This window comes from Oryctolagus cuniculus, chromosome 20 (genome assembly GCF_051225735.1).
Source record: "Oryctolagus cuniculus isolate XC-2025 breed Fujian yellow rabbit chromosome 20, ASM5122573v1, whole genome shotgun sequence".
Classification (NCBI taxonomy): Eukaryota; Metazoa; Chordata; class Mammalia; order Lagomorpha; family Leporidae; genus Oryctolagus; species Oryctolagus cuniculus.
In genome coordinates this window covers 47,804,927-47,827,401 of record NC_142886.1, presented here as the reverse complement: position 1 = coordinate 47,827,401, position 22,475 = coordinate 47,804,927, and the positions used below count along the sequence as shown (strand labels likewise).

Below are 22,475 nucleotides of genomic sequence, written 5' to 3'. Positions count from 1 at the left end.
ACTCCCAGACCCATCCTCATGCCAACAAGCTGCCGCTGAAGGACTCCTTCACCTACGAGGACTACAGGTGGGTGTGGGGGGCCTTTGGGGGTGGGTTCTAAGTGAATGTGGGACCTGGGCTGTGTGGGGGGTGGGTTCTAAGTGAATGTGGGACCTTGGCTGTGTGTGGGGGGTGGGTTCTAAGTGAATGTGGGACCTTGGCTGTGTGGGAGGTGGGTTCTAAGTGAATGTGGGACCTTGGCTGTGTGGGGGGTGGGTTCTAAGTGAATGTGGGACCTTGGCTGTGTGGGGGGTGGGTTCTAAGTGAATGTGGGACCTTGGCTGTGTGGGAGGTGGGTTCTAAGTGAATGCGGGACCTTGGCTGTGTGGGGGGTGGGTTCTAAGTGAATGTGGGACCTTGGCTGTGTGGGGGGTGGGTTCTAAGTGAATGTGGGACCTTGGCTGTGTGGGGGGTCTGGGGGGGGGTGGGTTCTAAGTGAATGTGGGACCTTGGCTGGGTGTGTAGGGGGGTGGGTTCTAAGTGAATGTGGGACCTTGGCTGTGAGGGAGATTCTTCAGCAAGAGAGCACCTGCTGTGCCCTCTCACAGCGTCTGGGCGGAGACGGGGTCTTTCAGAAGCTGCAGCGAGCGTCTTAGTAGCCACTAACCTGCAGTGGCGGGGGCTCGCTGGAGCAGCGGACGACCCTGGAGATTAGCAGCAGTGGTGAATGGTCCTAGGATAGTTTGTCTTTTTCAATAGACTGGTTAGTGTCAAGTAGGGACTTGCTCTTTTTGAACAAAAAGGTTTAATTCACTTTACAATGTGATTTTAAAAATCACACTCCACATTTTGTAGGATTCTTTGAGGTTTTCTGACCAGAAAGGAGTTATATCATTTGCTTTCCATTGAAGCCTAAAGTAGGCGCAGAGTCAGTATTGGGGTAAAAAGAGGGTGGGTTGGCCTGGGAAGAGGAGGATTTGCCACTGCTGCTGTCCCACCAGAGGCCTGGACATGGCCACCCCACCTCTGGCCTCCCGAGTCCCTGTCAGTAGTGAGTGGCCGGTGGTGACGAGGGCGGCCAGCCTGTGGCGTGTGGGAGAAGGGTAGAGGTTCTGTGAGAGGTCGGACGATGCTGAGCTCCTGCTGTCCTGTAATTCACTGTTTTCTGGCGGCCGTAGGTGGGCAGTCTCTTCTGTTATGACGCGACAAAACCAGATCCCCACGGAGGATGGCTCCCGCGTAACCCTGGCTCTGATTCCGCTCTGGGACATGTGCAATCACACCAATGGCCTGGTAAGCTGCTCCTCTCTCGGTGGACGTGGCACCTGCCTGTCACATTCCGCCCCTCTCCTCCCCGCTGCAGGAGCGGGCAGCAGCCGAGCCTGCCGCCCACGCGTGGAGGCTGGGGTTGCCGTGCCACTGTGTGAGCTCTGAGCTGGGAGCTGCATCTCACACCACTTTCAGAAACCACAGTAGACGCCATTTATTTGCTAAGCCATAATTCCAGCCCACACGTTCATTTTCTTATCTTACTGCACCACAGACTAGACCAACATTTCTTTTTCATATTACTTTAGAAATTCTGATTTATGGAAGAAAATCTGCCTTCTTTCTCATTTTCCCTTTCATGATCATCTCTGTCTTCACTGGTGCCTGCCTCTGATTCTTTTCCTGTGCACAGATCCGGGGCTGTGCTGACCCCCTTGCTCTTGCTGCCGACAGGCCCCGGGGTTGGGGTGTGCGTGTGCACGTCGCCCTCAGCCCCTGCATGTGGGGGTCAGCGGCACTGTCAGAGGTGGGAGTGCTGGGTAGGAGAAGCAAGAAGTGCATGGCCACTGCTAACTACCGCCAGGGAGGGGCGCTGGGTGCGTCTCAGACGGCCCTGGGGTCCAAGCGGCAGCCGGGGCTGAAGCGCTGTCTCTGCCGAGATCCCTGACGATTGTAGGTGGGAATAGGGCGACTTCAGGTGACTTTGAGTTCTTAACATATCCTAGCGCATACGGGGTTGGCTGTTTTTGTTCATCCTTTCACAGTGTGAGTTTACTTTGTTGTTATTAGTAGTGTTGTAAATAGAATATACAGAAATGCGATAAATGAGTACTTTGTCTGATTTCCTAAGTGGCCAGAACACACGTTCTGGTTGCCAGATACCTAAGATAGAACATCTCCTGCTGATTTGGGAAAGTTTAGCAACAAGTGTGTTCTTGAATCGTAAGAGTATTTAAATTGCAGCAAGAAAGAATAGTTCTACTTTTCTAATTATGTCTTTACCTTAATTTAGATTTGCTTAATTTAATTAGTGATTCTGGGAAATAGTGGCATGTTTTATGATTTGTTTTTGTTAATGAGTATAATTTTATATCCTTTGTTCTTTTTTTCCTTCAGAGATATTTTAATAAGATTTGATAATAAGCCTGAGATTAAAAAGAAATTTTGAAATCGCTTTTCTGACTTAACATTCTTCTATTTGTGTGGATTTGATCATTGGTTCCCAACTTGATTGGTCATTACAGTCTTTTTTATTATTATTACTTTTAAAATTTAAAAAAATGCATGCTTTGCTGTAAATCAGTTCTTAGTCTCTAGTAAAACCCTAAGCCCCTCCCAGGCCCGCGTCTGTGCTTGTCACTCTCGCGTGCCCACGGACTCTCAGCTGTTGGTGTCGGTGCTGCCTCCGTGGAGCTGGCTAAGACTGTAAAGATGTTCCCCTAAAAAAGAAACAAAAAGTGTATCTTGGAATAAAAACAAGGAACTGATGACTCGTGCTGCATTTTCTGTTTCTGCTCGCACGGTGCTGGCTGGAGCCTTGCTGATCCGGGAAGCTCTGTGCGAGGGCCGGCCTGCTGCTCGCGCTGCGGGCTTCACTGCCGCCCGTGGGGGCCCTCTCTAAGGGTTCTCGGGAAACCGAGCGTGCTGGATCGGCAGATCCTGTAAGGACGCCTCCGGAAGCTTGTGGGTGCTTGAAGTCCACGCAGCTTTTTCGTGATGCGCATTTTCCATGAAGGCCCCGTGTGCTCAGTCGCGGTTGCTGGGGATGACGTCCCTGGAAGAGCCGGAGGCCGCTTCTCTAAGGAGAGGTTCCTTCTGCGTGTGCCTCTGCCCTGGCCGCGCAGTCTCCTGCCTGTCGCTGAGGGAGGAGGTCGCAGAGAGTAACCCAGCAACGGCAGCGTCCCAGAAACCCGCTGTGGCAGCGGAGACGGAGAATCGAGCTGGAAACAGGAATTCCCAACCGCAAGCAGCCAGGAAATGCAGCAGAAAAGGCTGGAAGAGCCCCTGGGTCCGGGTCGAGGTGCTGGCAGACGTGAACTGACTGCCTAGCCCCTTGGAAAAACGAATTTAGGGGCGATTGTTGGAGGCAGTGCTGAGCCGTAAGAAACAGGCTAGCGAAGCCTTGCGTGGTTCTCTGCAGTCCGTCTCCTTGCTTGAGGCTCACGCCTGGGCAGCGCACAGGCCACTGCTGTAGCCCCTGCGGAGGGGGTGGGGCGTCTCTCGGCTCTTTTTCAAGGTTTTCTGTTTCTCTCTGCGGGATGGAGACTCCCACACCCCCCCAGCAGCCACACCTCCTGCCCCAGGGCCCGCGCTCCCCTCCGAAGCTCCCTCCTGGTCTGTGCCGGGTTTCTTCCTGCTACTTTTGTGTGTCATAGTTCCCCCTCTCCACCTGTTAGAATGGAAGGTCCTTGAAGGTGGGGCCATTGTTTGTCCATTTTATTCATATCCCAAATGCATGGTATTTTCTCAGTGAATAAGTTAATGTGAAACATGAACATGCATGTCTATGAAAAAGGCCAGAAAGAAATACACCAAAATGATCGTGTATTGTGATCTTTTTCTTCTTTATATTGAGGGGAGGGGTATGTATTTTGCTGTTCCTCCTGCATTATTTTTTTAAAGACATTTATTTATTGGAAAGGCAGCAAGAGAGGGGGAATCTTTAATCTGCTGGTTCGCTCCCCAAAGGCCACAATGGCCAGGGCTGTGCCAGGCTGAAGCCAGGAGCCAGGAGCTTCTTCCAGGTCTCCCACATGGGTTCAGGGGCTCCAAGTACTCAGGCCACCTTCCAGGGCTTTCCTAGGCACGTTAGCAGGGAGCTGGATCAGAAGTGGAGCAAATAGGGACCTGAACCAGCGCCTATATGGGTTGTCAGCATCACAGGCAGTGGCTTAACCTACTTCGCCACAGACTTGGCCGCCTGTATTACTTCTTAACATCTAACTTAAGCTGGGATTCAGCAGTGGGTCTGGCCTGCTATGTCACAGCTACAGAAGAGAGGACGGGGGCCTACAAGTCGGCTGAGGCCCCGTGTAGCTGGAGGAGGCCGAGCCGCCTGCCTGCCCCCTGCTGTGACTGCTGTGCCCCCCCCCCCCCCAATCGACAGTGGCTCCACCCTCTGCTCTGCCCCTGCACCAGGTACTTGAGGCCCCAGGGGGCTGTCCCAGCGGCACCTGTACTGTTACACTCTGATCCCATGTTCTTTCCCCACTGCCCCCTTGGGACCTGGCCTCCCATGGGCATTTGGCAGGTGGCTGTGGAGCCCGGCGGTTGCGGTGGGGCATGTCTGAGCTGGGCGAGGAGGGGTGGGAGGATGGCAGTCAGCAGTGTCCTGGGCTGCCTCCTCGCCAAGTCTGGGCCCCGTGGCCACCACTCCCCACGGCAGGCCGTCATCTCCCTGGTTTCTGCAGAGCTCCCTTCCCGAGCGCATGGTCCTCAGGGCCCCAGGACAACCTCCGGGGGCTTTGACCTTCCTCCTGTGACCAGCAGCAAAAGTGGGAACTGAGCCCAGGGCCCCGGCACTGCTCACCCGGAGTGCCCCGGAAGCCGGCCTCACGGGGCCACTGTGGTCTGCCCCCCTTGCGAGGTGCGTTTCACAAGGAATTAGGCACTGGTCCCTCCAGATGTCTGGTCTGCTCTGCAGAGGAGGGGTCACTGTGGCCGGGCCCCACCTCTGAAACCTGGAGGGCTCGTGTGAGTGGGTGGTACCCACACTTGCCCCGGCCCCGGGGTCTTCTCCTTTCTCTCTGTTACCTGGTTACCAAGGCGAAACTTTGGGGTCAGCTTTTGAACAGCGAATCAGTTGTTGGGCAGCAGCCGAACCTGAACCGAGTGGCAGCATCCTGGGGCTTCTTGGCCTTGGTGTTCTCGTGCTTCTCGTGGGGGCTTGAGGAGTAGAAGGGGAGAGGGCTTCCGGGCCTGTGGCTAACGAGCCGTTGCTCTGGGGACATGGGGTTTGTTTTTTATTTATTTAAATTTTTAAAAAGATTTAGTTTTATTTATTTGAAAGGCAGAGTTACAGAGAGAGGGATCTTCTGTCTGCTGGTTCACTCCCCAAATGGCCGCAATGGCCAGGGCTGGGCCAGGCAGAAGCCAGGAGCCTGGAGCTTCCTTTAGGTCTCCCACGTGGGTGCAGGGGCCCAAGCACTTGTGTGGTCTTCCTCTGCTGCCTCAGGCACATGAGCAGGGAGCTGGATCAGAAGTGCAGCAGCCAGGTTTTGAACAGCGTACCTGTGGGATGTCAGCGGTGGCGCTACGCCACAACGCTGGCTCCAGCACATTGGGTTTAAAGATGAGTATTAGATAGCCTGTTCCTAAATGTCATTCCCTAGACTAAAGTCACCTTCTGGGTTACAGCAGTTGATGTCTTACTAGGAAGCAGCTAGCACTGTGGCTGTCCTGAACCTGTGATTCTCCAGCTCGAAAGAGTAGGTCGGAAAGTGAGCGGGGGCATTTACAGGCCGGCTGGGAGACGTGGGGCCGCCGAGGAGAAGGCGCTGCTACTGTCAGGTAGAAAGCAAGGGCTCACCAAGTGTTTGCAGAGGCAGCGTGAGCTCTTAGGTGCTGTGTGCCAAGCACTGGAACGCAGGCTTACAGGAGTCCTGGCCCTGTGACGTAACAGGGAGGGAGGGGCAGGAGCACAAGTGATGGTGTCAGGCGGGGGAAGGGAAGCCCGGGGCCTCGGGCACTCGCAGGCGGCTTCCCCAGAGAGGCAGAGCAGGGGTAGAAGGGAGTCCAGGCAGTGGCCAGGTGTGGCAGGTGCGCTGATGGCTTGAGTTGAGGGAGGTGTGGGCCTCTTGGAGTCTGGCTTTCTTCTGAAGGCAGAGCGGAGAGATTTCCCAGGAAGGGGACGTGGTGCAGTTAGCCGTGAGTCTGATTGGAAGGTTTGTGCAGCATGGTACATGCGGCAAGGAAAAGTGAGGACCTTAACCACGCCAGGGAGCGGAGAGGCCAAAGGTGTCGGGCAGGTGGGCGCTTCCTGGAACCTGGTGCCTGTGGCCCCCGTTGTAACGGGAGGGCTTGGGGAGAGGCAGCCTTGGGGTGTAGTTAGAGGATTTCCGTTTCTTTGTGGTGGGTTTAGGAACTCGTATCTCTCAGTTGGACGAAAGGAAATAATGACTGTATTTCGGCATTTCCTTACCTGGGAGTGAATTCCTCTGACTTCAGGGTAAAATGTGTGCAGGGTTCAGAAGCAGTTTTCAGGGGCACGTGTGTGGTGCGGTGATGACGACACTGCTTGGCCAGGCCTCGGACGTCCCAGGGCCTTCTCTGCTCTGCCCTCTCCTCCTCCTCCCCCACCCCCACTCTCCCCTGACCCTTGGTTCTTTCCTCCCTTTGATTGATTGATGTGAAAGGCAGGGTCCCAGAACGAGACGAGCAGGTGCTGCCTATACTGATGGTCCTCGGGGACTGCACCACCCCTGAGCCAGGAGCCTGAAACCCCATCCCGGTCTCCCACATGGGTGACGGCGGCGCAATACGTCGGCCACCATCTGCTGCCTTCCCAGGTCCGTTAGCAGGGAGCTGGATTGGAAGTGGAGCAGCTGGGACTTGAACTGGCATTCCCACGTGGGATGCTGGCATTGCAGCTGGTGGCTTGACCTGCTGTGCTGCAGGCGCAGTCCAGTTTCCTGCTGCTGCTGCAGACCCTGGGAGGCAGTGGGTGGCAGCTTAAGTAGCTGGGTCCCTGCCACCCACATGGGAGGCCTGGACTGAGCTCCTGGCTCCGCGGCCTCCCCTGGCCTAGCCCTGGCTGTTGTGGGCGTTTGGGGGTGGCAAACCAGCAGATGGCAGATCTCATTTTCTGTCTGCCTTTCAAATAGCATGAAAAGAAATAAATAATAAAAAATTCATTTAAAAAAAGAAATAGGGCCCTTTTTTTTTCCTTTTGCTCTGTGTATCCAGTGGAAACTCCACTTTGAGTTCTCAGTGGGCGAACACTAGATGAGGATAATGCTCGCAAGCACCGGAGAGCCTTGGGAGATCTGCTTCCTAGGGCTGTGGCCGGGCCTGCCTGTGGGCTCGCTGGCGAGGCCGGGTTTAAGGGCAGTAACTGTACAGTAAGAGACCGGGTTTGGTTGGGGCCGACGAGCGACAGCCTGTGCCGTGCCTTTCCTCTGAGAGTACCTCCTTTATCTCAGGCGTGTAACTCTCCCTGGTGTTCTCTGGTGAAGATAGAGTTCACTGAAGCAGGTTTTTGGTTTTTTTTTTGGCGCGGCTTTAAGAAGCCTGCCCGTGCACCGGTTGAGGTCTCTGAGCCTTGGTGCAGGGGTGCGTGTGGACGCGTCCGCCTCCTTCCTGACCTGTGTCTCCCCTCCCGCAGATCACCACAGGCTACAACCTGGAGGACGACCGCTGTGAGTGCGTGGCTCTGCGGGACTTCCACGCCGGGGAGCAGGTAGGCCTGTCGCGGCCTGCGCAGCGCGGGGCGCTGGGCTTGCGGAGGGCGACGGCCCTCAGGGAGCAAGCGGTGGGACCTGTCTGTAAGGGGGCTTGTTTTCCGGAACACATCCTGAGACCCCCAGACTGGCACAAGTCATGCTTGGGTCCACAAAGACACCAGATTTCAATGCACAGTCAGCCTACTACCTGTGGCACTGTTAACTGGCAGTACACGGTCTCAGGTCACAGCTCCTTTTTTGTGTATTTTTTTTTTTTACTCCATTAACTGTGTTGCTTTAGTTGCTTTTTCTGTTGATTGAAACATTCCTTACAAAGAGGCAGTATTTAAGTGGCAGAAAAAAAAGGAGGAGTGGGGGGGAATCAGGAGCATAGGCTGTGTCTTGTACTTTCACTTTGATCTGTGATGTTTAATCTAATAACGTGGGTGGGGGCAGGGTTCAGCTTCTGAGCGAGATAGGGAATGTGTGCCTGTAAACAGCACCTTCTGTCTGTGAGTCCCACAGCCAGGCAGCCGGGAGGCAGACAGCCGAGGGGCCGCTGCCGTTCTGGGTGAGACAGGATGGCAGTCGGCCTAGGGAAGCTCGGGTCTGCTTCATGCTGCAGAACTGCCCCGGGCAGCAGGAGGCGCTCGCTCCCAGGGCCGCTGCTGCGGGGCAGGAGAGCGGCAGCCGGAAGCGGCGGCCTGGCCGTCCCTCGGAAGGAGCGGGGGCTCAGGGGGCGGCAGCCTTTGTGGAGTAGCAAGGCCCTGGGCCGGCACCGGCCTGGTCGCCCCGTCACCCTCACACGCAGGCTGTGTCAGCCGTCCCTTCGAGCTGTCCTGTCTCGGCCCCACCGAGCAGCCGTGGGTGGGGGAGCTTTGCCTTGATGCTGAGTTTGTTTCATGTCCCTTTATTTTTTCTTTACTGCATCTCAGATTTACATTTTTTATGGCACGCGGTCAAATGCAGAGTTTGTGATCCACAGTGGTTTTTTCTTTGACAATAATTCACACGACAGAGTGAAAATAAAGCTTGGAGTGAGTAAAAGCGACAGGCTGTACGCCATGAAGGCCGAGGTCCTGGCCCGCGCCGGCATCCCCACGTACGTAGACACAGTGGTCAGCTCGCGCCGCGGTGCTGGGGAGGGGGCTTAGCTGGTGTATCATGGAACTTGGCTCTGGCCCCCTGCCCCCGGGCGCTGTTTGCTCACGCCCCGGGGTGTGGCCTGCCGTCCTTGGGTGTCATTCGTGTCTTGGCCTGGATCGGTTTCCTCCACCTCGTTCTTCGCTGCCCTTAGTTTCGCTGATGATGTGATCCTCAGTGAATTCAGGAATTTCCAGTGAAATTCTGAAAGAGTTTCTTGCATTTGAGGAGTAAAGTGATAAAGAAGACGAGAGTTCTAATTTATTGGTTCTCCAGGGGATGGAGGAACCATTCTTAATAAAAATGGATTATCCAGACCTTTTTTAATTGAACTTGTCAATATTTGATTAACGATTAAAGGGTGAACGCTGCATAAATTATTAATGCTTTTGAAGAACTGTGGGCGTGTAGAATTCTCGGTGTTGGACACACCCGAGGTGCAGGCTGTGGGAGGGGGCTTTGTTCCACAGCCAGGGTCACTGATCTCGCTCCTGCTTTTGTCAGGTCCAGTGTTTTCGCATTGCATTTTACGGAACCTCCCATCTCTGCCCAACTCCTGGCTTTTCTCCGAGTATTCTGCATGACTGAAGGTAAGAGATGTTCTCTTTACATTCATTGGCGTGTAAAGAAAGTATTAGGAATTCGAATCCAAGAGATGAGGGCTTGAAACTAAAGCCCATTTGGGAAGAGGGAGGACACTGAGGGGTTTTACCACGGGGCTGTTTGGGGCCGGGCAGAGTGAGTGGCAGTGGGAACAGAGTCTGCACAGAACACAACGTTCCTGGCGGCTGCCGCCTCTGAATTCAGTCCCTGAAAGAGTTAAATGTGTGGTAGGCACCTGTGGTGCGGCTGACGCTGACACTTGACCGCTGACACTTAACCACCAGAGGTCGGTCGCGGCCGTGTTTCTGTTTTTTATCCTAAATGTGTGCTTAGGTTCTGAGTTTTGTTTGTGGTGTGTGCGTTGCTGTTGTTTGAGACTATCCCCAGCCCCCTGCAGAGCAGGCCGGGCAGGAGCAGCTGAACGAGCGCGAATGAGTTAAATGACTGACTGGGCAGACCAGCACCTGCCTGAGCTCTGGGAGGGGCAGTGCTGGGACAGCCTTGGCCCCGGCTCTGCCTCTGCTGGGGCAGGCAGGAAGTGCTGTGTGAGCCGTGTGAGCCCGGGGCCTGCCGGCGCTGTGGTCGTCATGCTGCGGGTAGCAGAGACGTAGTACCCAACCCTGGGGGCCCCTCAGCCTCCGGCTCCGGAACACAGCATGAGCCGTGGAGTTGTCCCTTGCGAGCACCTTACTGCTGAAAATTCACGTGGTGTTTGCGCTTGGATGGGGGCTCCTCTGTCCCGTGTAAGGAGCGTGAGTTGGGCGTCTCGTGTATACGGGGGTACAGGGTGCCGCGTCACCGTTCCTGTCCTCAAGGAACGTACGATGGTGAGGAGGCGCTCACCGCCTGCAATGCTGATGCTAATACAGCACGGGCTTTACCCACAGCAGCCTTGCGAGCTGTGTTCCCGTTCTACTGATATAGAAAGTCAAGTCAAAGAGGCTGAGTACTCGGGCCAAGGTCACTCAGCGAGCAGCGGGCGACCCGACGGAGGACTCGGCTGTTAACACCAGAGCCCGTGCCTCCAGCCCCACACCTCGTTCCTGCTGGCTGACAGGCGGCATCGTCCGTGGAAAAGTTTGCGGTCCGCCGGGGGTCTGGAGAAAAGGTGTCTGAATCAGACCTCGGAGAGCGACTGACGCTGGGCTTGGAGGAGGAGGAGGGGGCTGGTGGGATGACTGTGGGGACTGAGAGCTTGCACATGGACCCAGGGGCACTGGGCCCTGACCCCGGCCACCGTCCTGACCGGAGCGAAACTCCGGAGCCCACTAATGGTGTGGCTGCTGGGGCGCCCGGGAATCCCGGGTGGGTCTGAGCGGAAGGAAGCCTGCAGAAGAACCCTTCGCTCGCGTCCCCTCGTCCAGGTCGGGTTGTGCGCTGTCTTGTCTCCTGGGCGTGGGCCTCGTATGTCCAGCGCGTGACCTGTGTCGTTCCACTGTTAGGAAGAGCAGGGGAGAAGCTCCGCTCCAGCCCGGCAGCCTTCCTCTGGCAGAGAGAGGCGTGGGCGGGTGAAGGCAGCGGCGGAACGAGTGGGAACTCGGTGTTGGCGCGGCCTTGGGGCAGGAGTTGGTGGCACCGCGGCCTGGTCTCTCTTCACCACTTATACAAAGAGCAGAAACGGAAAAACCGGAAGCCCAAAACTCCCAACTCTTCCCTTGCCTATACAACGTAACACATTTCTCTTTGAACACTGGAGGACTCTGTTCTCTTCAGAACAAACCAGAGGCGTGTGTTTGGTTTCTCTGTGTTCCTCGAGTGACCCCAGCCACGACAGCAGCGTTGTGCTGGGGGAGGAGGCCTGGGGTTGCCTGAGTGTGAGAGGCGCTGGCGTGGTCTCCTGGAGACCACGTGCGGCCGCGTGCAGAGTGCGACCGAGATGTTCACTTGTGGGGATTTATAGTTCCTGTTCAACTCCCAACAGGCGGGAGCTATGGAGCCTTTTCAGCAAGACTTGCCTCGTCCGTTTGCTGTTCTCTGGGTTTGGGGCTTCCTGGTGCGAGCTGGCGTGAAGGAGTGCCCACCCGACCTCCGTGCAGGAGGATCACCGGGCTGCGCGCGGTGTCCAGGGCACTGCCTTTCGGAGCAGTCTGCGTGCCTGAGTGCCTGGCCTGGGACAGACTCCAGGGCTGTGCGTGCTCTGTGAGAATCGTGAAACTGTCCAGGGGCTCCCGGGCCCCTCACGAATCCACGAAAGGTGGGGCTGCACCGAGGCTGGCTGCGGGTCCCACATGAGCGACCCCTGACCTCTGCCCCCACCCCGAAGCTCAGCCCTGACGCTGCTCTGGGAAGCCTGGAGCAGCCTGGCTGGAGGCTGCGAGGCTTTAGCCCAGGCAGGCGGCGTTGCTGGCCGCGTGTCGGGGAGCCGTGCTGCTTCCACTGCTGACTCGGCGCCGTCTGGTTCTCCTAGAGGAGCTGAGGGAGCACCTGCTGGGCGACGGTGCCATCGACAGGATCTTCACCCTGGGCAACTCCGAGTTCCCCGTCAGCTGGGACAATGAGGTCAAACTGTGGACGTTTCTCGAAGACAGAGCCTCCCTTCTTTTAAAGACGTATAAAACCACCATTGAGGTAAGCACGCTGGGGGGAGGGGGCGCACATCGCTTTTGGAGGCTCGTTGGGGTGCTCCTGCGTGGGGATCGCTGCGTGTAATTCTTGCCTGGTTAACATGCTTATACCTACAAAAATCATGAAGAGGCATCTGCTAGGTACAAGATAAGCGTTGTGGGTTGTTTTTTTTTAAGATCTATTTATGGGGCCGGCGCTGTGGTGCAGCAGGTTAACACCCTGGTCTGAAGCGCTGGCATCCCATGTGGGCCCCGGTCTTTTTCCCGGCTGCTCCACTTTCGATCCAGCTCTCTGCTGTGGTCTGGGAAAGCAGTGGAGGATGGCCCAAGTCCTTGGGCCCCTGCACCCACGTGGGAGACCCAGAAGAAGCTCCTGGCTCCTGGCTTCGGATCAGCACAGCTTCAATCGTTGCAGCCAATTGGAGAGTAAACCAGCAGATAGAAGACCCCTTTCTCTTTCTCTCTCTCTCTGCCTCTCCTTCTCTCTGTAACCCTGACTTTCAAATAAATAAATAAATCTTTAAAAAAAAATCTATTTATTTATTTGAAAGAGTTACACAGAGAGAGAAGGAGAGGCAGAAAGAGAGGGAGAGAGAGGTCTTCCACCCGCTGGTTCATTCCCCAGTTGGCTGTAATGGAAGTAATTTTTTTTTTTTTTAATTTGTTTTGTTTTGAGAGGCAGAGTTAGAGAGAGAGGGAGAGACAGAAAGTTCTTCCATCCGCTGGTTCACCCCCAGATGAGAACAATTTTGGAGCTGGGCCGATCCGGAGCCAGGAGCCAGGAGCTTCAACTGGGTCTCCCATGTGGGTGTAGAGGCCCAAGCGCTTGGGCCATCTTACTCTGCTTTCCCAGGCCATAGCAGGGTGCTTGATTGGAAGTAGAGCAGCCGGGACTCGAACCGGCGCCTATATGGGATGCCGGCACTGCAAGCGGCGGCTTTACCGGCTACGCCACAGTGGCGGCCCCAGAGAGTGCTTCTTTAAAAGCGAAGTGTGAGGGCAGGCACTTAGCCTAGCAGTTGAGACGCACGTGTCCCACATCGGAGCGCCCGACTCCCAGCTCTGGCTCCCGCTGCAGCTTCCTGCCTCTCTCCCTTCATGCAGGAAGCTGTGTACGAAGCTTCCTGTGTCCTCCTGGGACGCAGCGATGGTTGCTCAGGTGACTGGCCGCCTGCCACCCACGAGGGAGACCTGGATCCAGGCCCTGCCTCCCACCTTGGCTTGGCCCAGCCCAGGCCGTTCCAGGCACTGGGGAGTGAAATAGCACGTGGGCACTGTCTTTCTGTCTCTCAAACATGTGAACACATTTTTTTAAAGAAGATGACCAAAAATAGGTAAAGTCCTCTGTCGGACGTGTTCACACCATTTAATTCAGTCTCTCGATCGTTTTTACAAAAATAAAAGCCTTTTTTGTTTTACAACAGTTTTTTTTTTAAGGATGTATTTATTTGAAAGACAATTAGAGGGAGGTCTTCCATCTGCTGGTTCAGTCCCTAGATGGCCACAGCGGCCAGGGCTGGGCCAGGCCAAAGCCAGGAACCGGGAGCTTCTTTTGGGTCTCTCAAATGTGTGGCAGGGCCAAGCAGTTGGGCCGTCTCCACCGCTCTCCCAGGCCGCTAGCAGGGAGCTGGGTCAGAAGCGGAGCTGGCGTTGCTGGCCTCGGCCTACCTGCTGCACCGTAAGGCTGGCTCCAGGACAGTTTGATGGAGGTGCAGTCCAGCACACTGTGTGTGTGTAAAAGTCACACTTCCAGCATACACTGTGTGTGTGTAAAAGTCACACTTCCTCAGCATACACTGTGTGTGTGTAAAAGTCACACTTCCAGCATACACTGTGTGTGTGTAAAAGTCACACTTCCTCAGCATACACTGTGTGTGTGTAAAAGTCACACTTCCAGCATACACTGTGTGTGTGTAGAAGTCACACTTCCTCAGCATACACTGTGTGTGTGTAAAAGTCACACTTCCTCAGCATACACTGTGTGTGTGTAAAAGTCACACTTCCAGCATACATTTTGGGCCTTCACTGTGGTACAGTAAGTTAGTCCTCTGCCTAAGGCGCCAGCATTCCATATGGGTGTTGGTTCGAGTCCCGGCTGCTCCACTTCCAATCCAGCTCTCTGCTATGGCCTGGGAAAGCAGCTGAAGATGGCCCAGGTGCTTGGGCCCTGCACCCATGTGGGAGACCCAGAGGAAGCTCCTGGCTCCTGACTTTGGATCAGCCCCACTCCGGCCATTACGGCCATTTGCAAATAAAATCTTTTCAAAAAGAAAAAGAGAAGAGCATTTTGACGGAAGTGCCTGGTGCTGCCGTGCGCCTGTGCAGGCGAGCTTCTGCCGCTTCCTTCAGCCCACAGCCCTCCTGCCCCTCCCGGCAGCAGGGATCTGCCTCTGGTCGTTGGGCGCTGGCACAGACTGCTGTCGCGAGTGCTCAGGGTGCTGTTCTGTCTCCCAGGAAGATAAGGCTGTCCTGCGGAGCCCCGCCCTCTCGGCCCGGGCGGCCATGGCCGTGAAGCTGCGCCTGGGTGAGAAGGAGATCCTGGAGAAGGCGGTGCGGAGCGCGGCCGCGAGCCGGGAGCATTGCCGCCGGCAGATGCAGGAGGGGGCGCCGCTGCCCAGGTACGAGGAGGGCAGCCTGGGGCTGCTGGAGGGCAGCGCGGGGGACGCCCGGCTCCCCCTGGTCTTGAGAGACCTCGAGGACGAGGCTGGGGTGCGCGAGGCCTTGAGCCTCAAGGAGGCCGCCAGCAGAGCCACGGCTGCCGAGAACGGGCTCGTGAACGGCACGAACGCCATCCCCAACGGGCCCAGGCCCGCGACTGAGAGCCTGAACCCGGAGGAAAGCAGAAGAGCCCCGGAGGGCGCCAGGGAGTCTGCCGCCAGCACCCAGGCGTGAAGGCGAAGCCGTGAGCGCGGACGGCCGTTCCCCTCGCTGTTCCCTGGTCACCGTGTTTCTTTCTGCAGAGAGGAAGATGTGTTTTTGCTGCTTTATATAAAAATGATTTTTTAAGTTATTTTAAAGAGTACTAGCTTCCCGTTTTGATCGAGGTTGCCCTCTTGCTCTGGCGGAGCAGCGCGGCTGGCACGGCCCCGGCGGGGAGCTGCCCTCGGCAGGGTTTGCCGGCCCGCGGCGGGCGGGCGGGCGGGCGGGCGGGCGAGTTTTCTTCCTGAGGAAGAGTCCAGCTCCTCCTCACTCCGCCTTGTGCTCCCGGACGCCGGGGCCGAGGGCGAGAAACTCTCGTCTGGGCAGAATCTTGTTTTTTTTTTTTTCCCTGCTTAAAACAATAACACCCAGTACCAAACGAAGAGGAGAGGCGGCAGGCTTATTTTTAATAGTTTTGAATGTTGATACTCCTAATTATATAAATATGCACACAGCTGTATCTAGTGATTTCTAAGGATTTGTTTACTTTCTGTGTTTGGTTTCACTGTACTGAGAACTTGACCTCACTCCCGGACAGGCACAGGGCGCGGCGCCTGCCCCGGTGCGGAGTTCGCCTCCGCAGCTCCTGGGGCGGAACCGAGAGTGAGGCGGCTCCTGGTTCTTCTTGGTTTTCACACAAGCTAGAGATTTTCAAAGCTACACTTTTGAGTAAAAACCCTTATTAAAAGGAGAATATGATTAATATTTCTGTCTGTTCTTCTTTGGAGTGGGTTGGGCCTGTTGGGCCCCATGCAGTATCCCACTTCCTGCCACGGTGGTTTTGCACCTTGCCTTGGGCCTGTGTGGTGGACTGTGCTCATCCTGGCGAGCAGAGATGGGCAGGAGCACTGGCCGGCACAGGGTCAGGGCGCGAGGCTGCGGGCTCCTGGGGAGAGGAGCCTGTAAGTTTTGGGAAAAGGTTGGAGCAGGGTCCTGCGGGGGGAGTGGGATCTGCCCAGAAAGCCCCCGGGCTGCAGGCTGACTGCCCAGGTCCCTTCGCCAAACCTTTCCGCCCGGTCTCCGATGTCCTGACCACCACGGAAGCGTGCTGTCGGCTCACTCCCGAGGAGGCGCCGCTCTGCCTGGTGTCGAGGTGAACGGTGCCGTGGCTCCGCAGGTGCCGCCGGCCTGCTGCCTTGGATGCTGATGGCAGGCTTCACCTGGAGCCAGGTTGGCATTGCCTGGCGTTGGCGTCTGGAGCCCTCCTGTGTTGCCCACGCGCCCACAGCGTGTGCACAGTGGCTCCCCTGCAGCGTTGCACCGAGACCCCCGAAACCTCACTCGCCTGCAGAGCTGGGCGGAGTTCTCGAGCTGGGTAAGAGTGCGAGGCCAGACCTCCGTGGCTGGTCTGCAGGTGTGCTTCCTCGGGCGTCGCGGCTTCAGACACACGGTTCCAGTGTACAATGGCGACATGAGAAGGGAGTTTCCAGAATCTTCCCTGGAAGCACAAAGAAGGCGGGGCTGGCTGCAGCCCTCAGGCCCTGCCGCAGGTGTCCCCATGCGTTCCTGGGCCCTGGGTCTTTGTCTTCTCGTGGGTGAGAGGATGCTACTAACCTCCCTAAGCTCCGCAGACCTGCCCACTCTGTCAGCTCTCCGTGGACAGAGCCAGTGCAGAGCACGTGTGTTAGGTGCGTGGTGGATGCAGGAGCAGGGCTCGATCCGGGTCGGGGGACGGCGGCTGCCCTGGCTTGGGTACCGGTGCCCTAGAGCGGCCCTTTGAGGCGGGCAGGGAACACGCTCATTGCTCCCTTGCAGGGACACCTGGAGCTACCACTTAGCCACTGGAAAACTGAGGGAGAGTGATGACGATGACGTTGGCATTGAAGAAGCCAAGTCTCTGTTCTCGCGCGGAGGAGCACGCGGCCATGGCGCCCAGTCGGAATGGCACGATACTGAAGCCGCACTTCCACAAGGACTGGCAGCGGCGCGTGGCCACCTGGTTCAACCAGCATCCGGCCCATCGTGTGCTGCCCGACCGTGAGGTACCACACGAAGGTGCGCGCCGGCCGCGGCTTCCGCCTGGAGGAGCTGCGGGTGGCCAGCATCCACAAGAAGGTGGCGCTGACCATCAGCATCTCCGTGGACCCGCGGCGGCGGAACAAGCCCACCGAGTCCCTGCAGGCCAACGTGCAGCCGCTGAAGGAGAAGCGTGCCAAGCTGGTCCTCTTCCCGCGGAAGCCCTCGGCCCCCAAGAAAGGCGACAGCTCGGCTGAAGAACTGAAGTTGGCCACCCAGCTGACAGGACCAGTCATGCCCATCCGAACGTCTTCCAGAGTCATTACAGAGGAGGAGGACAACTTCAAGGCTTTCCCAGTCTCCGCATGGCACGCGCCAATGCCCGGCTCTTTGGCATCCGGGCAAAAAGAGCCAAGGACTACAGAACAGGACGTTCACCTGCTGTGAAACGGACCTTTCTCTCAAGTGTTTGAAATGGGAGCGGCTCGGGCCGGGCCGGCCGTTGGACGCCAGCCGTGCCCCTGTTTCCTTCGCTTTGTGTGCTGTTGGTGTAGACAGTTAGCAGTGAGATTTCACCAGCCTAGAAAAGACACCCACCCAATTTTTCACGCAAACTGGGAATTGTAGATGGTCCCCTCCCTGCCCCCCATACTTTGTAGATTAGGCTCACTGAAAGTCTTTTTTTTTTTTTTTTTTTTTTTTTGAGGAGCCGGCGCTGTGGTGCAGTGGTTAACACCCTGGCCTAAAGTGCCAGCATCCCATATGGGCTGGGTTAGGGTTAGGGTTCAAGACCCAGCTGCTCCACTTTCGATCCAGCTCTCTGCTATGGCCTGGGAAAGCAGTGGAGGATGGGCCAAGTGCTTGGGCCCCTGCACCTGAGTGGGAGACCTGGAAGAAGCTCCTGGCTCCTGGCTTCAGATCAGCACAGCTCCGGCTTTTGTGGCCAATTGGGGAGTGAACATCGGATGGAAGACCTCTCTCTCTCTCTCTCTCTCTCTCTCTCTCTCTCCCCCTCCCTCCCTGCCTCTCCTCTCTCTGTGTAACTCTGACTTTCAAATAAAATAAATCCCTAAAAAAATGTTTTTTGAGAGATGGAGTAAGACACTAAAATATCCCCCAGTCCTTTGTTTGTGTAAATCATCACTTTTTTGGTTTTTGTCATTGATACATGCATGTTGGAGTGAAACAATGAAAAAAGCCAACCTGAAGGAAGACAACTCAGAGCTTAAATGGCACCAACTGCACAGAAAACGGTGGCTGCCGCGGTGACACGGGTGTCCCGTAGCGGATGCCGGGCCGAGTGCTGGCTGTTCCGCTCTGATCCAGCTCCCTGAGCTTCGGAAGGCTCAGGTGCCACCCACGGAGGGGGGAGGACCCAGATGGCCTCCCTGGACTCCTGGCTCCAGCCTGGCCCCGTCCCGGTAGTTGTGGCCGTTTGAGGTGCGAGCCGGCCCCTGGGAGATCTTGATCTCTCTCCCTCCGTCTCCATTGCCTTGCCTTTCAAGTAGATAACCCAACTTTAGAATCATGGTTACGGTGACTGGTGCGGGGTGTGCGTCTGGAGAGCTGCAAGCATCAAGTGTGACCGTGACCGTGGCCTCGGTGAGCAGCCTTTTAGCTGATGCACTGCACTGTGCCCTGTTAGTTAACTGACCTGGCAGCATGGATGCGTGAACAGGGTCTGACTGAGACCCTGACCCCAGAATTGGGCTCACTTTTTTTTAAATGTCACTCTGAGGTGAGGATAACCTCATTCAGGGTCACCCTAGCGTTTTAATCAGCAGCACCTTACATAATGTATTCCTGAAATTCCCTGCGTAAATTGAATTTGAGTAACCCGAATTGTATTTAAATGCACCGGCGAATTTGTTATTTAGATGAAGCCACCCTGCTCATCTGGGGAGGAAGCCGGTGGGGACGCCGTCTCCCTGTCTGCACAGATTTGACGACCTGTCGCTGAAGCAGGGGTCCCACCTGCTCCAGTCTGCACGAGGCGCAGCCGGGGGCGGCCCGGGCTTGGGACGGCAGATCCGCCTGAGCACAGGTTGCTCTCAATGGCTGCCAGGACGGGGCTGGTACTCACTGCGCCGGCCATCGGAGCATCCAGGAGGCGGAGGCCGGGGGCTCAGAGCACAGACCTGGGTCTGGACGCGGCCCTGCTTCTCCCACGTGTCTGCAGCCTCCCTCAGGGGACCCTAGAGAATGCCGGGAGGAGTCCCTGAGAGCGGGCCGGGGCCAGTTTGTGGCACAGTCTACCAGATGTTGTCCTTGGCTGTTTTCCAAGCCTGAGCCCCTTGGTAGGGGCAGAACATGCCCTGGCCCCTGCCCTGCCGGGGAGCGGTGTGCTGTCCATCCACTGACAGCAGCTTTGGCCCCGGGCGGAGCAGCAGTTATGGGTGCCATGCCAGGGTCCATGGCAGTCGGGAGATGCGTGAGGCCCCTTCCTGGCCCCCAGAGAGACGGAGGGGCCGTGAGCTTTGGCACTTACGGAAGAAGAAGCATGGAGGAGGCAGGAGGCAGCCTGGAGGGGCTCATCGGGGGGCACGTGGGGTGGGGTGGGGCCAGGGGTGTCCAAGAAGGGTGGAGAAGTTGACGCCTCCGCAAGGAGTCCGGCTGGAGCCGTGGGCGGAGGGGGCGTGTGGATTGCTCGAGTCTGCAATGGAGAAATGTGGGGTCTGCGGCTCCCCCGACAGCATAGGTGCTGCCCCGGAAGCAGGGAGGTGCAGGGGAGCCCGTGCTCAGGGGTCTGAGCACGCTCCCGGAGCTGGTTGTCACCTGGCCTTGATACCCTCTCAGGCATACCGTGTCCGTGTGTCCATACACGCCGAGGATCACATACATGCATGTACATGCAAGCACACGCATGTGCAGATACATTGTGCACGTGAAACTTTCCCAAAGCTCATGTTTCTTCCCCTTCTGGGCAGCAGAGAGGCTGGTCGGCCTGCTTTAGGCCAAGCTGGCGTCAGATCGAGTGTGAACGTGGGGCTGTGATGGGGTCCCCAGTGCCCCGCGAGCACCTCGCCCCCGCCGCCGCCGGGCGTCCCGGCCGTGTCCCGCGGGTCAGGCTCCTGGGCAGAGTTCCCGGTCGCCAAGCGCGTGCTGCTCCGCCGCTTCATCCTCCTCGCTCTCACTGCTGCTGCTTGGGCCCTGAGCCCAGGAATGTCCCAGTACAAACGGTCACCCAGCGGCTTGAACCGAAAGGGTCCTTTTCCGTCTCACCGAAGCGCGGTGCCGGAAGAGCTGCTCCACATCCCCCCGCAGCGCCCGCTGCCCCCCCCCCCCCGCGGCAGTGCCTGCGTCGCCTCCGTGGCTTCCGGGAGGACCCAGTGGACACCTCGTCAGCCTGGCGTGGGCCACAGGCGGGGACTCAGCGGTCCTTTGAGGCCGCCTGCGTTCTGGCCCCTGAGCAAGGTGTTAGGTCAGAACTGACAGCAGGAAGCCAGCAGGTCCTGTGCAGCCGGTGCCTTGTTTCGCCAGCCCTGCGGCCGCAGCAATGGACCTCAGGTCAGCACACCAACGTCACACCCGCCATGCCTTACCCAGACGCGGCAGATACCACAAACCAGATACCCAATGTATGATCAACCACCCAGCAGGTACCTTTGAGGTTCTGGGCTTTACGTTTTTGAACACATCTTCCAAGAAAATGCAAAACAGAGCCCTCCCCAAATGCAGATGCAAATGACTACCGCCCCTGCAGCAGCCCCCCATGGCCATGGCCCCTCCCCCGGCCAAGTGGCACAGCCTGGGAGATGCACCTGGAGGGACAGCTACTGCCCTTTCCTGCAGAAATGGAAAGAAAAAGGTGGCCTTATTCTGCCATCAGCAACTGTCAGAAACCTGGCGCGGGGCTCGTGGTCCTGACGATTTACGCATCGCCACCATCAAGTGGGCAGCATAATTACAGTGAGGACAGGCGGCTGTCGCCCTCCTGGGATGTTAAAGGGACATGTATGGATGGAGTTTGGGGGAATGTTGGATCAGGAGAAAAGGAAGACGGGGTTCCGAGCCCTGCCAGAGCAGAGCAGATCGGGGGCACCCTGGCCGCCCCACACCTCCCATCTCCCCAGAAGCAGGTGCAGCGGCAGAAGCGTGACTCCCTCGGCTGGGCTCTGGCAAAGGTGCTGTTCCACGTTCAAAGCTGCGCAGTGCTATTTTGGGAAGGTCTGAGCTCTGGTTGCCGCGAGCAGAGTGCAGCTGGCTGCGTGCTTCCTCGTGGGCAGGTGGAGAGGCCGCAGGAGCCCGTCCTGACGCACAGCGGCCTGTCGCGGCGGGGTCTGGCTCTGCAGCACTTCCAGGGCTGTGTCACTGGGCTTGCAGCTTTTCAGGGGTGTCCCCTCCAGGTCCCCACTTCCCGCCCTCGGAGCCAACGGCAAGAGGGGAGAGAGGCATTCCCATCACAGCTTGGACGCCGCGCTGGTGCCAAGACCCCTGCGGCTCGTGCTCCTCTTCCTCACGGCTGCCCACGGCCAAAGCCCTGTCCCCGTAGGCTGACCAATGGGAAGGTGGACACAAGTGCCCACGTGATCTCAGCCCTTTCTTCCTGAATATTCTGTGAGTTGGCGACACCCACTGGGTCCCCCATCAGCGCAGGCTGCACGGGACCCACCCTGCCGACAAGCACTCCCGAGGGCCTCGGGGGCCCCGGGGGCCCTGGGGGCCTTCCATGGCCGCTGCGCCCGGCTGGGTTCTCAGCGCGCTGGGCTTCTCTGTTCTTCGCCGGACAGAAGCTGGGCGGAGCGGCCAGCTCCCCAGCGTGCGCATGCGTACGGCGCCTGTGTGCTGGTCCTCCTTGAACGTTTATTTCTGTGACCGGCGACACGGGATCATCTTCATGTTTTCAGATACTTCCTGATATTCTAGCATCTTCCAAGAGAGGGCCCGGGTCGCGCGGCTTTGGGGTGAACTGGGGAAGACAGCGAGGTCGCTAGCTGAAGCGGTCACCTACTGTGAGGTAGTCCGGCTCCCCCAGCACTGGACCGCGAAACCCCAGCGGGTGGCGGTTAAAAAAAGCCACCTCCCAGCCCCACCTGGCGTCCCCCCGAGGGTCACCACGGACGGAACCGTCGCGCGGTGCACAGGGAACGGGAGGGCAGGAGGTCCGTGTGGCCGTGGCAGCCGGGGTCTCAGTCCCGGAGCGTTCCGGTGTCCAGCAGCCCGAGCGAGCCAGCGCGGCTGCCCGGCACAGGCCCGGAGCCAGGCTGCAAGGGAGCCGGAGCCTGCAGAGCAATTAAATGTGTGATGGGTGCAGGGCAGACTTTACAATCGCTCACAGGCAGCAATTTATTAGGCCTGGTGTAACTTACGACATGTGTCAGAAAGGTCAAAGTTTACACTTCCGTGGACATTAACCTACTCCTTGAAACTCCAGAAGTTACACTTTTTGGTCATTAATTTTTTTACAAGCAGAGATTTTTGACAATTAACCCAGTTAATAAAGGTCAAATTTCAATTTTTTCCAATTTCTGGAGCATTTAACTTATTCCTTTTTTGAAAATGGGAAGACAGAGGATGATAAATAGTTATTAAATGAGTACAAGGATGTGGCTCTGCTGTCAGGGTGACGATTATGAAACAGCTGATGCTGGAAGAATGGAGTCGCTGTGTGTCTGATGGGAAGGAAAGTAGATTACAAGGCGAGGAAATAGAAAAATTAAG

The 22,475-nt window shown here is 57.1% G+C and overlaps 1 protein-coding gene and 1 pseudogene across 4 annotated transcripts in view; both read left to right on the top strand.

Moving 5' to 3' along the window:
- Positions 1-15,563, top strand: part of SETD3 (SET domain containing 3, actin N3(tau)-histidine methyltransferase) — a 74,795-nt gene extending 59,232 nt beyond the window's left edge. For all 3 annotated transcript variants that reach the window (XM_008248950.5, XM_051835212.3, XM_051835214.3), the window contains exons 7-13: positions 9-67; positions 1,159-1,273; positions 7,572-7,646; positions 8,565-8,731; positions 9,277-9,362; positions 11,783-11,943; positions 14,394-15,563. In XM_008248950.5, the coding sequence (XP_008247172.4) occupies positions 9-67; positions 1,159-1,273; positions 7,572-7,646; positions 8,565-8,731; positions 9,277-9,362; positions 11,783-11,943; positions 14,394-14,831 (1,101 nt within the window). In that variant the 3' untranslated portion in view covers positions 14,832-15,563. The remainder of the gene's footprint in view (positions 1-8; positions 68-1,158; positions 1,274-7,571; positions 7,647-8,564; positions 8,732-9,276; positions 9,363-11,782; positions 11,944-14,393) is intronic.
- A 150-nt stretch (positions 15,564-15,713) lies between these two features.
- On the top strand, positions 15,714-18,584 carry LOC138847261 (large ribosomal subunit protein eL13 pseudogene; annotated as a pseudogene). The gene has a single exon (XR_016226425.1). The product of XR_016226425.1 is annotated as a large ribosomal subunit protein eL13 pseudogene (transcript).
- Positions 18,585-22,475: the final 3,891 nt, after the last annotated feature.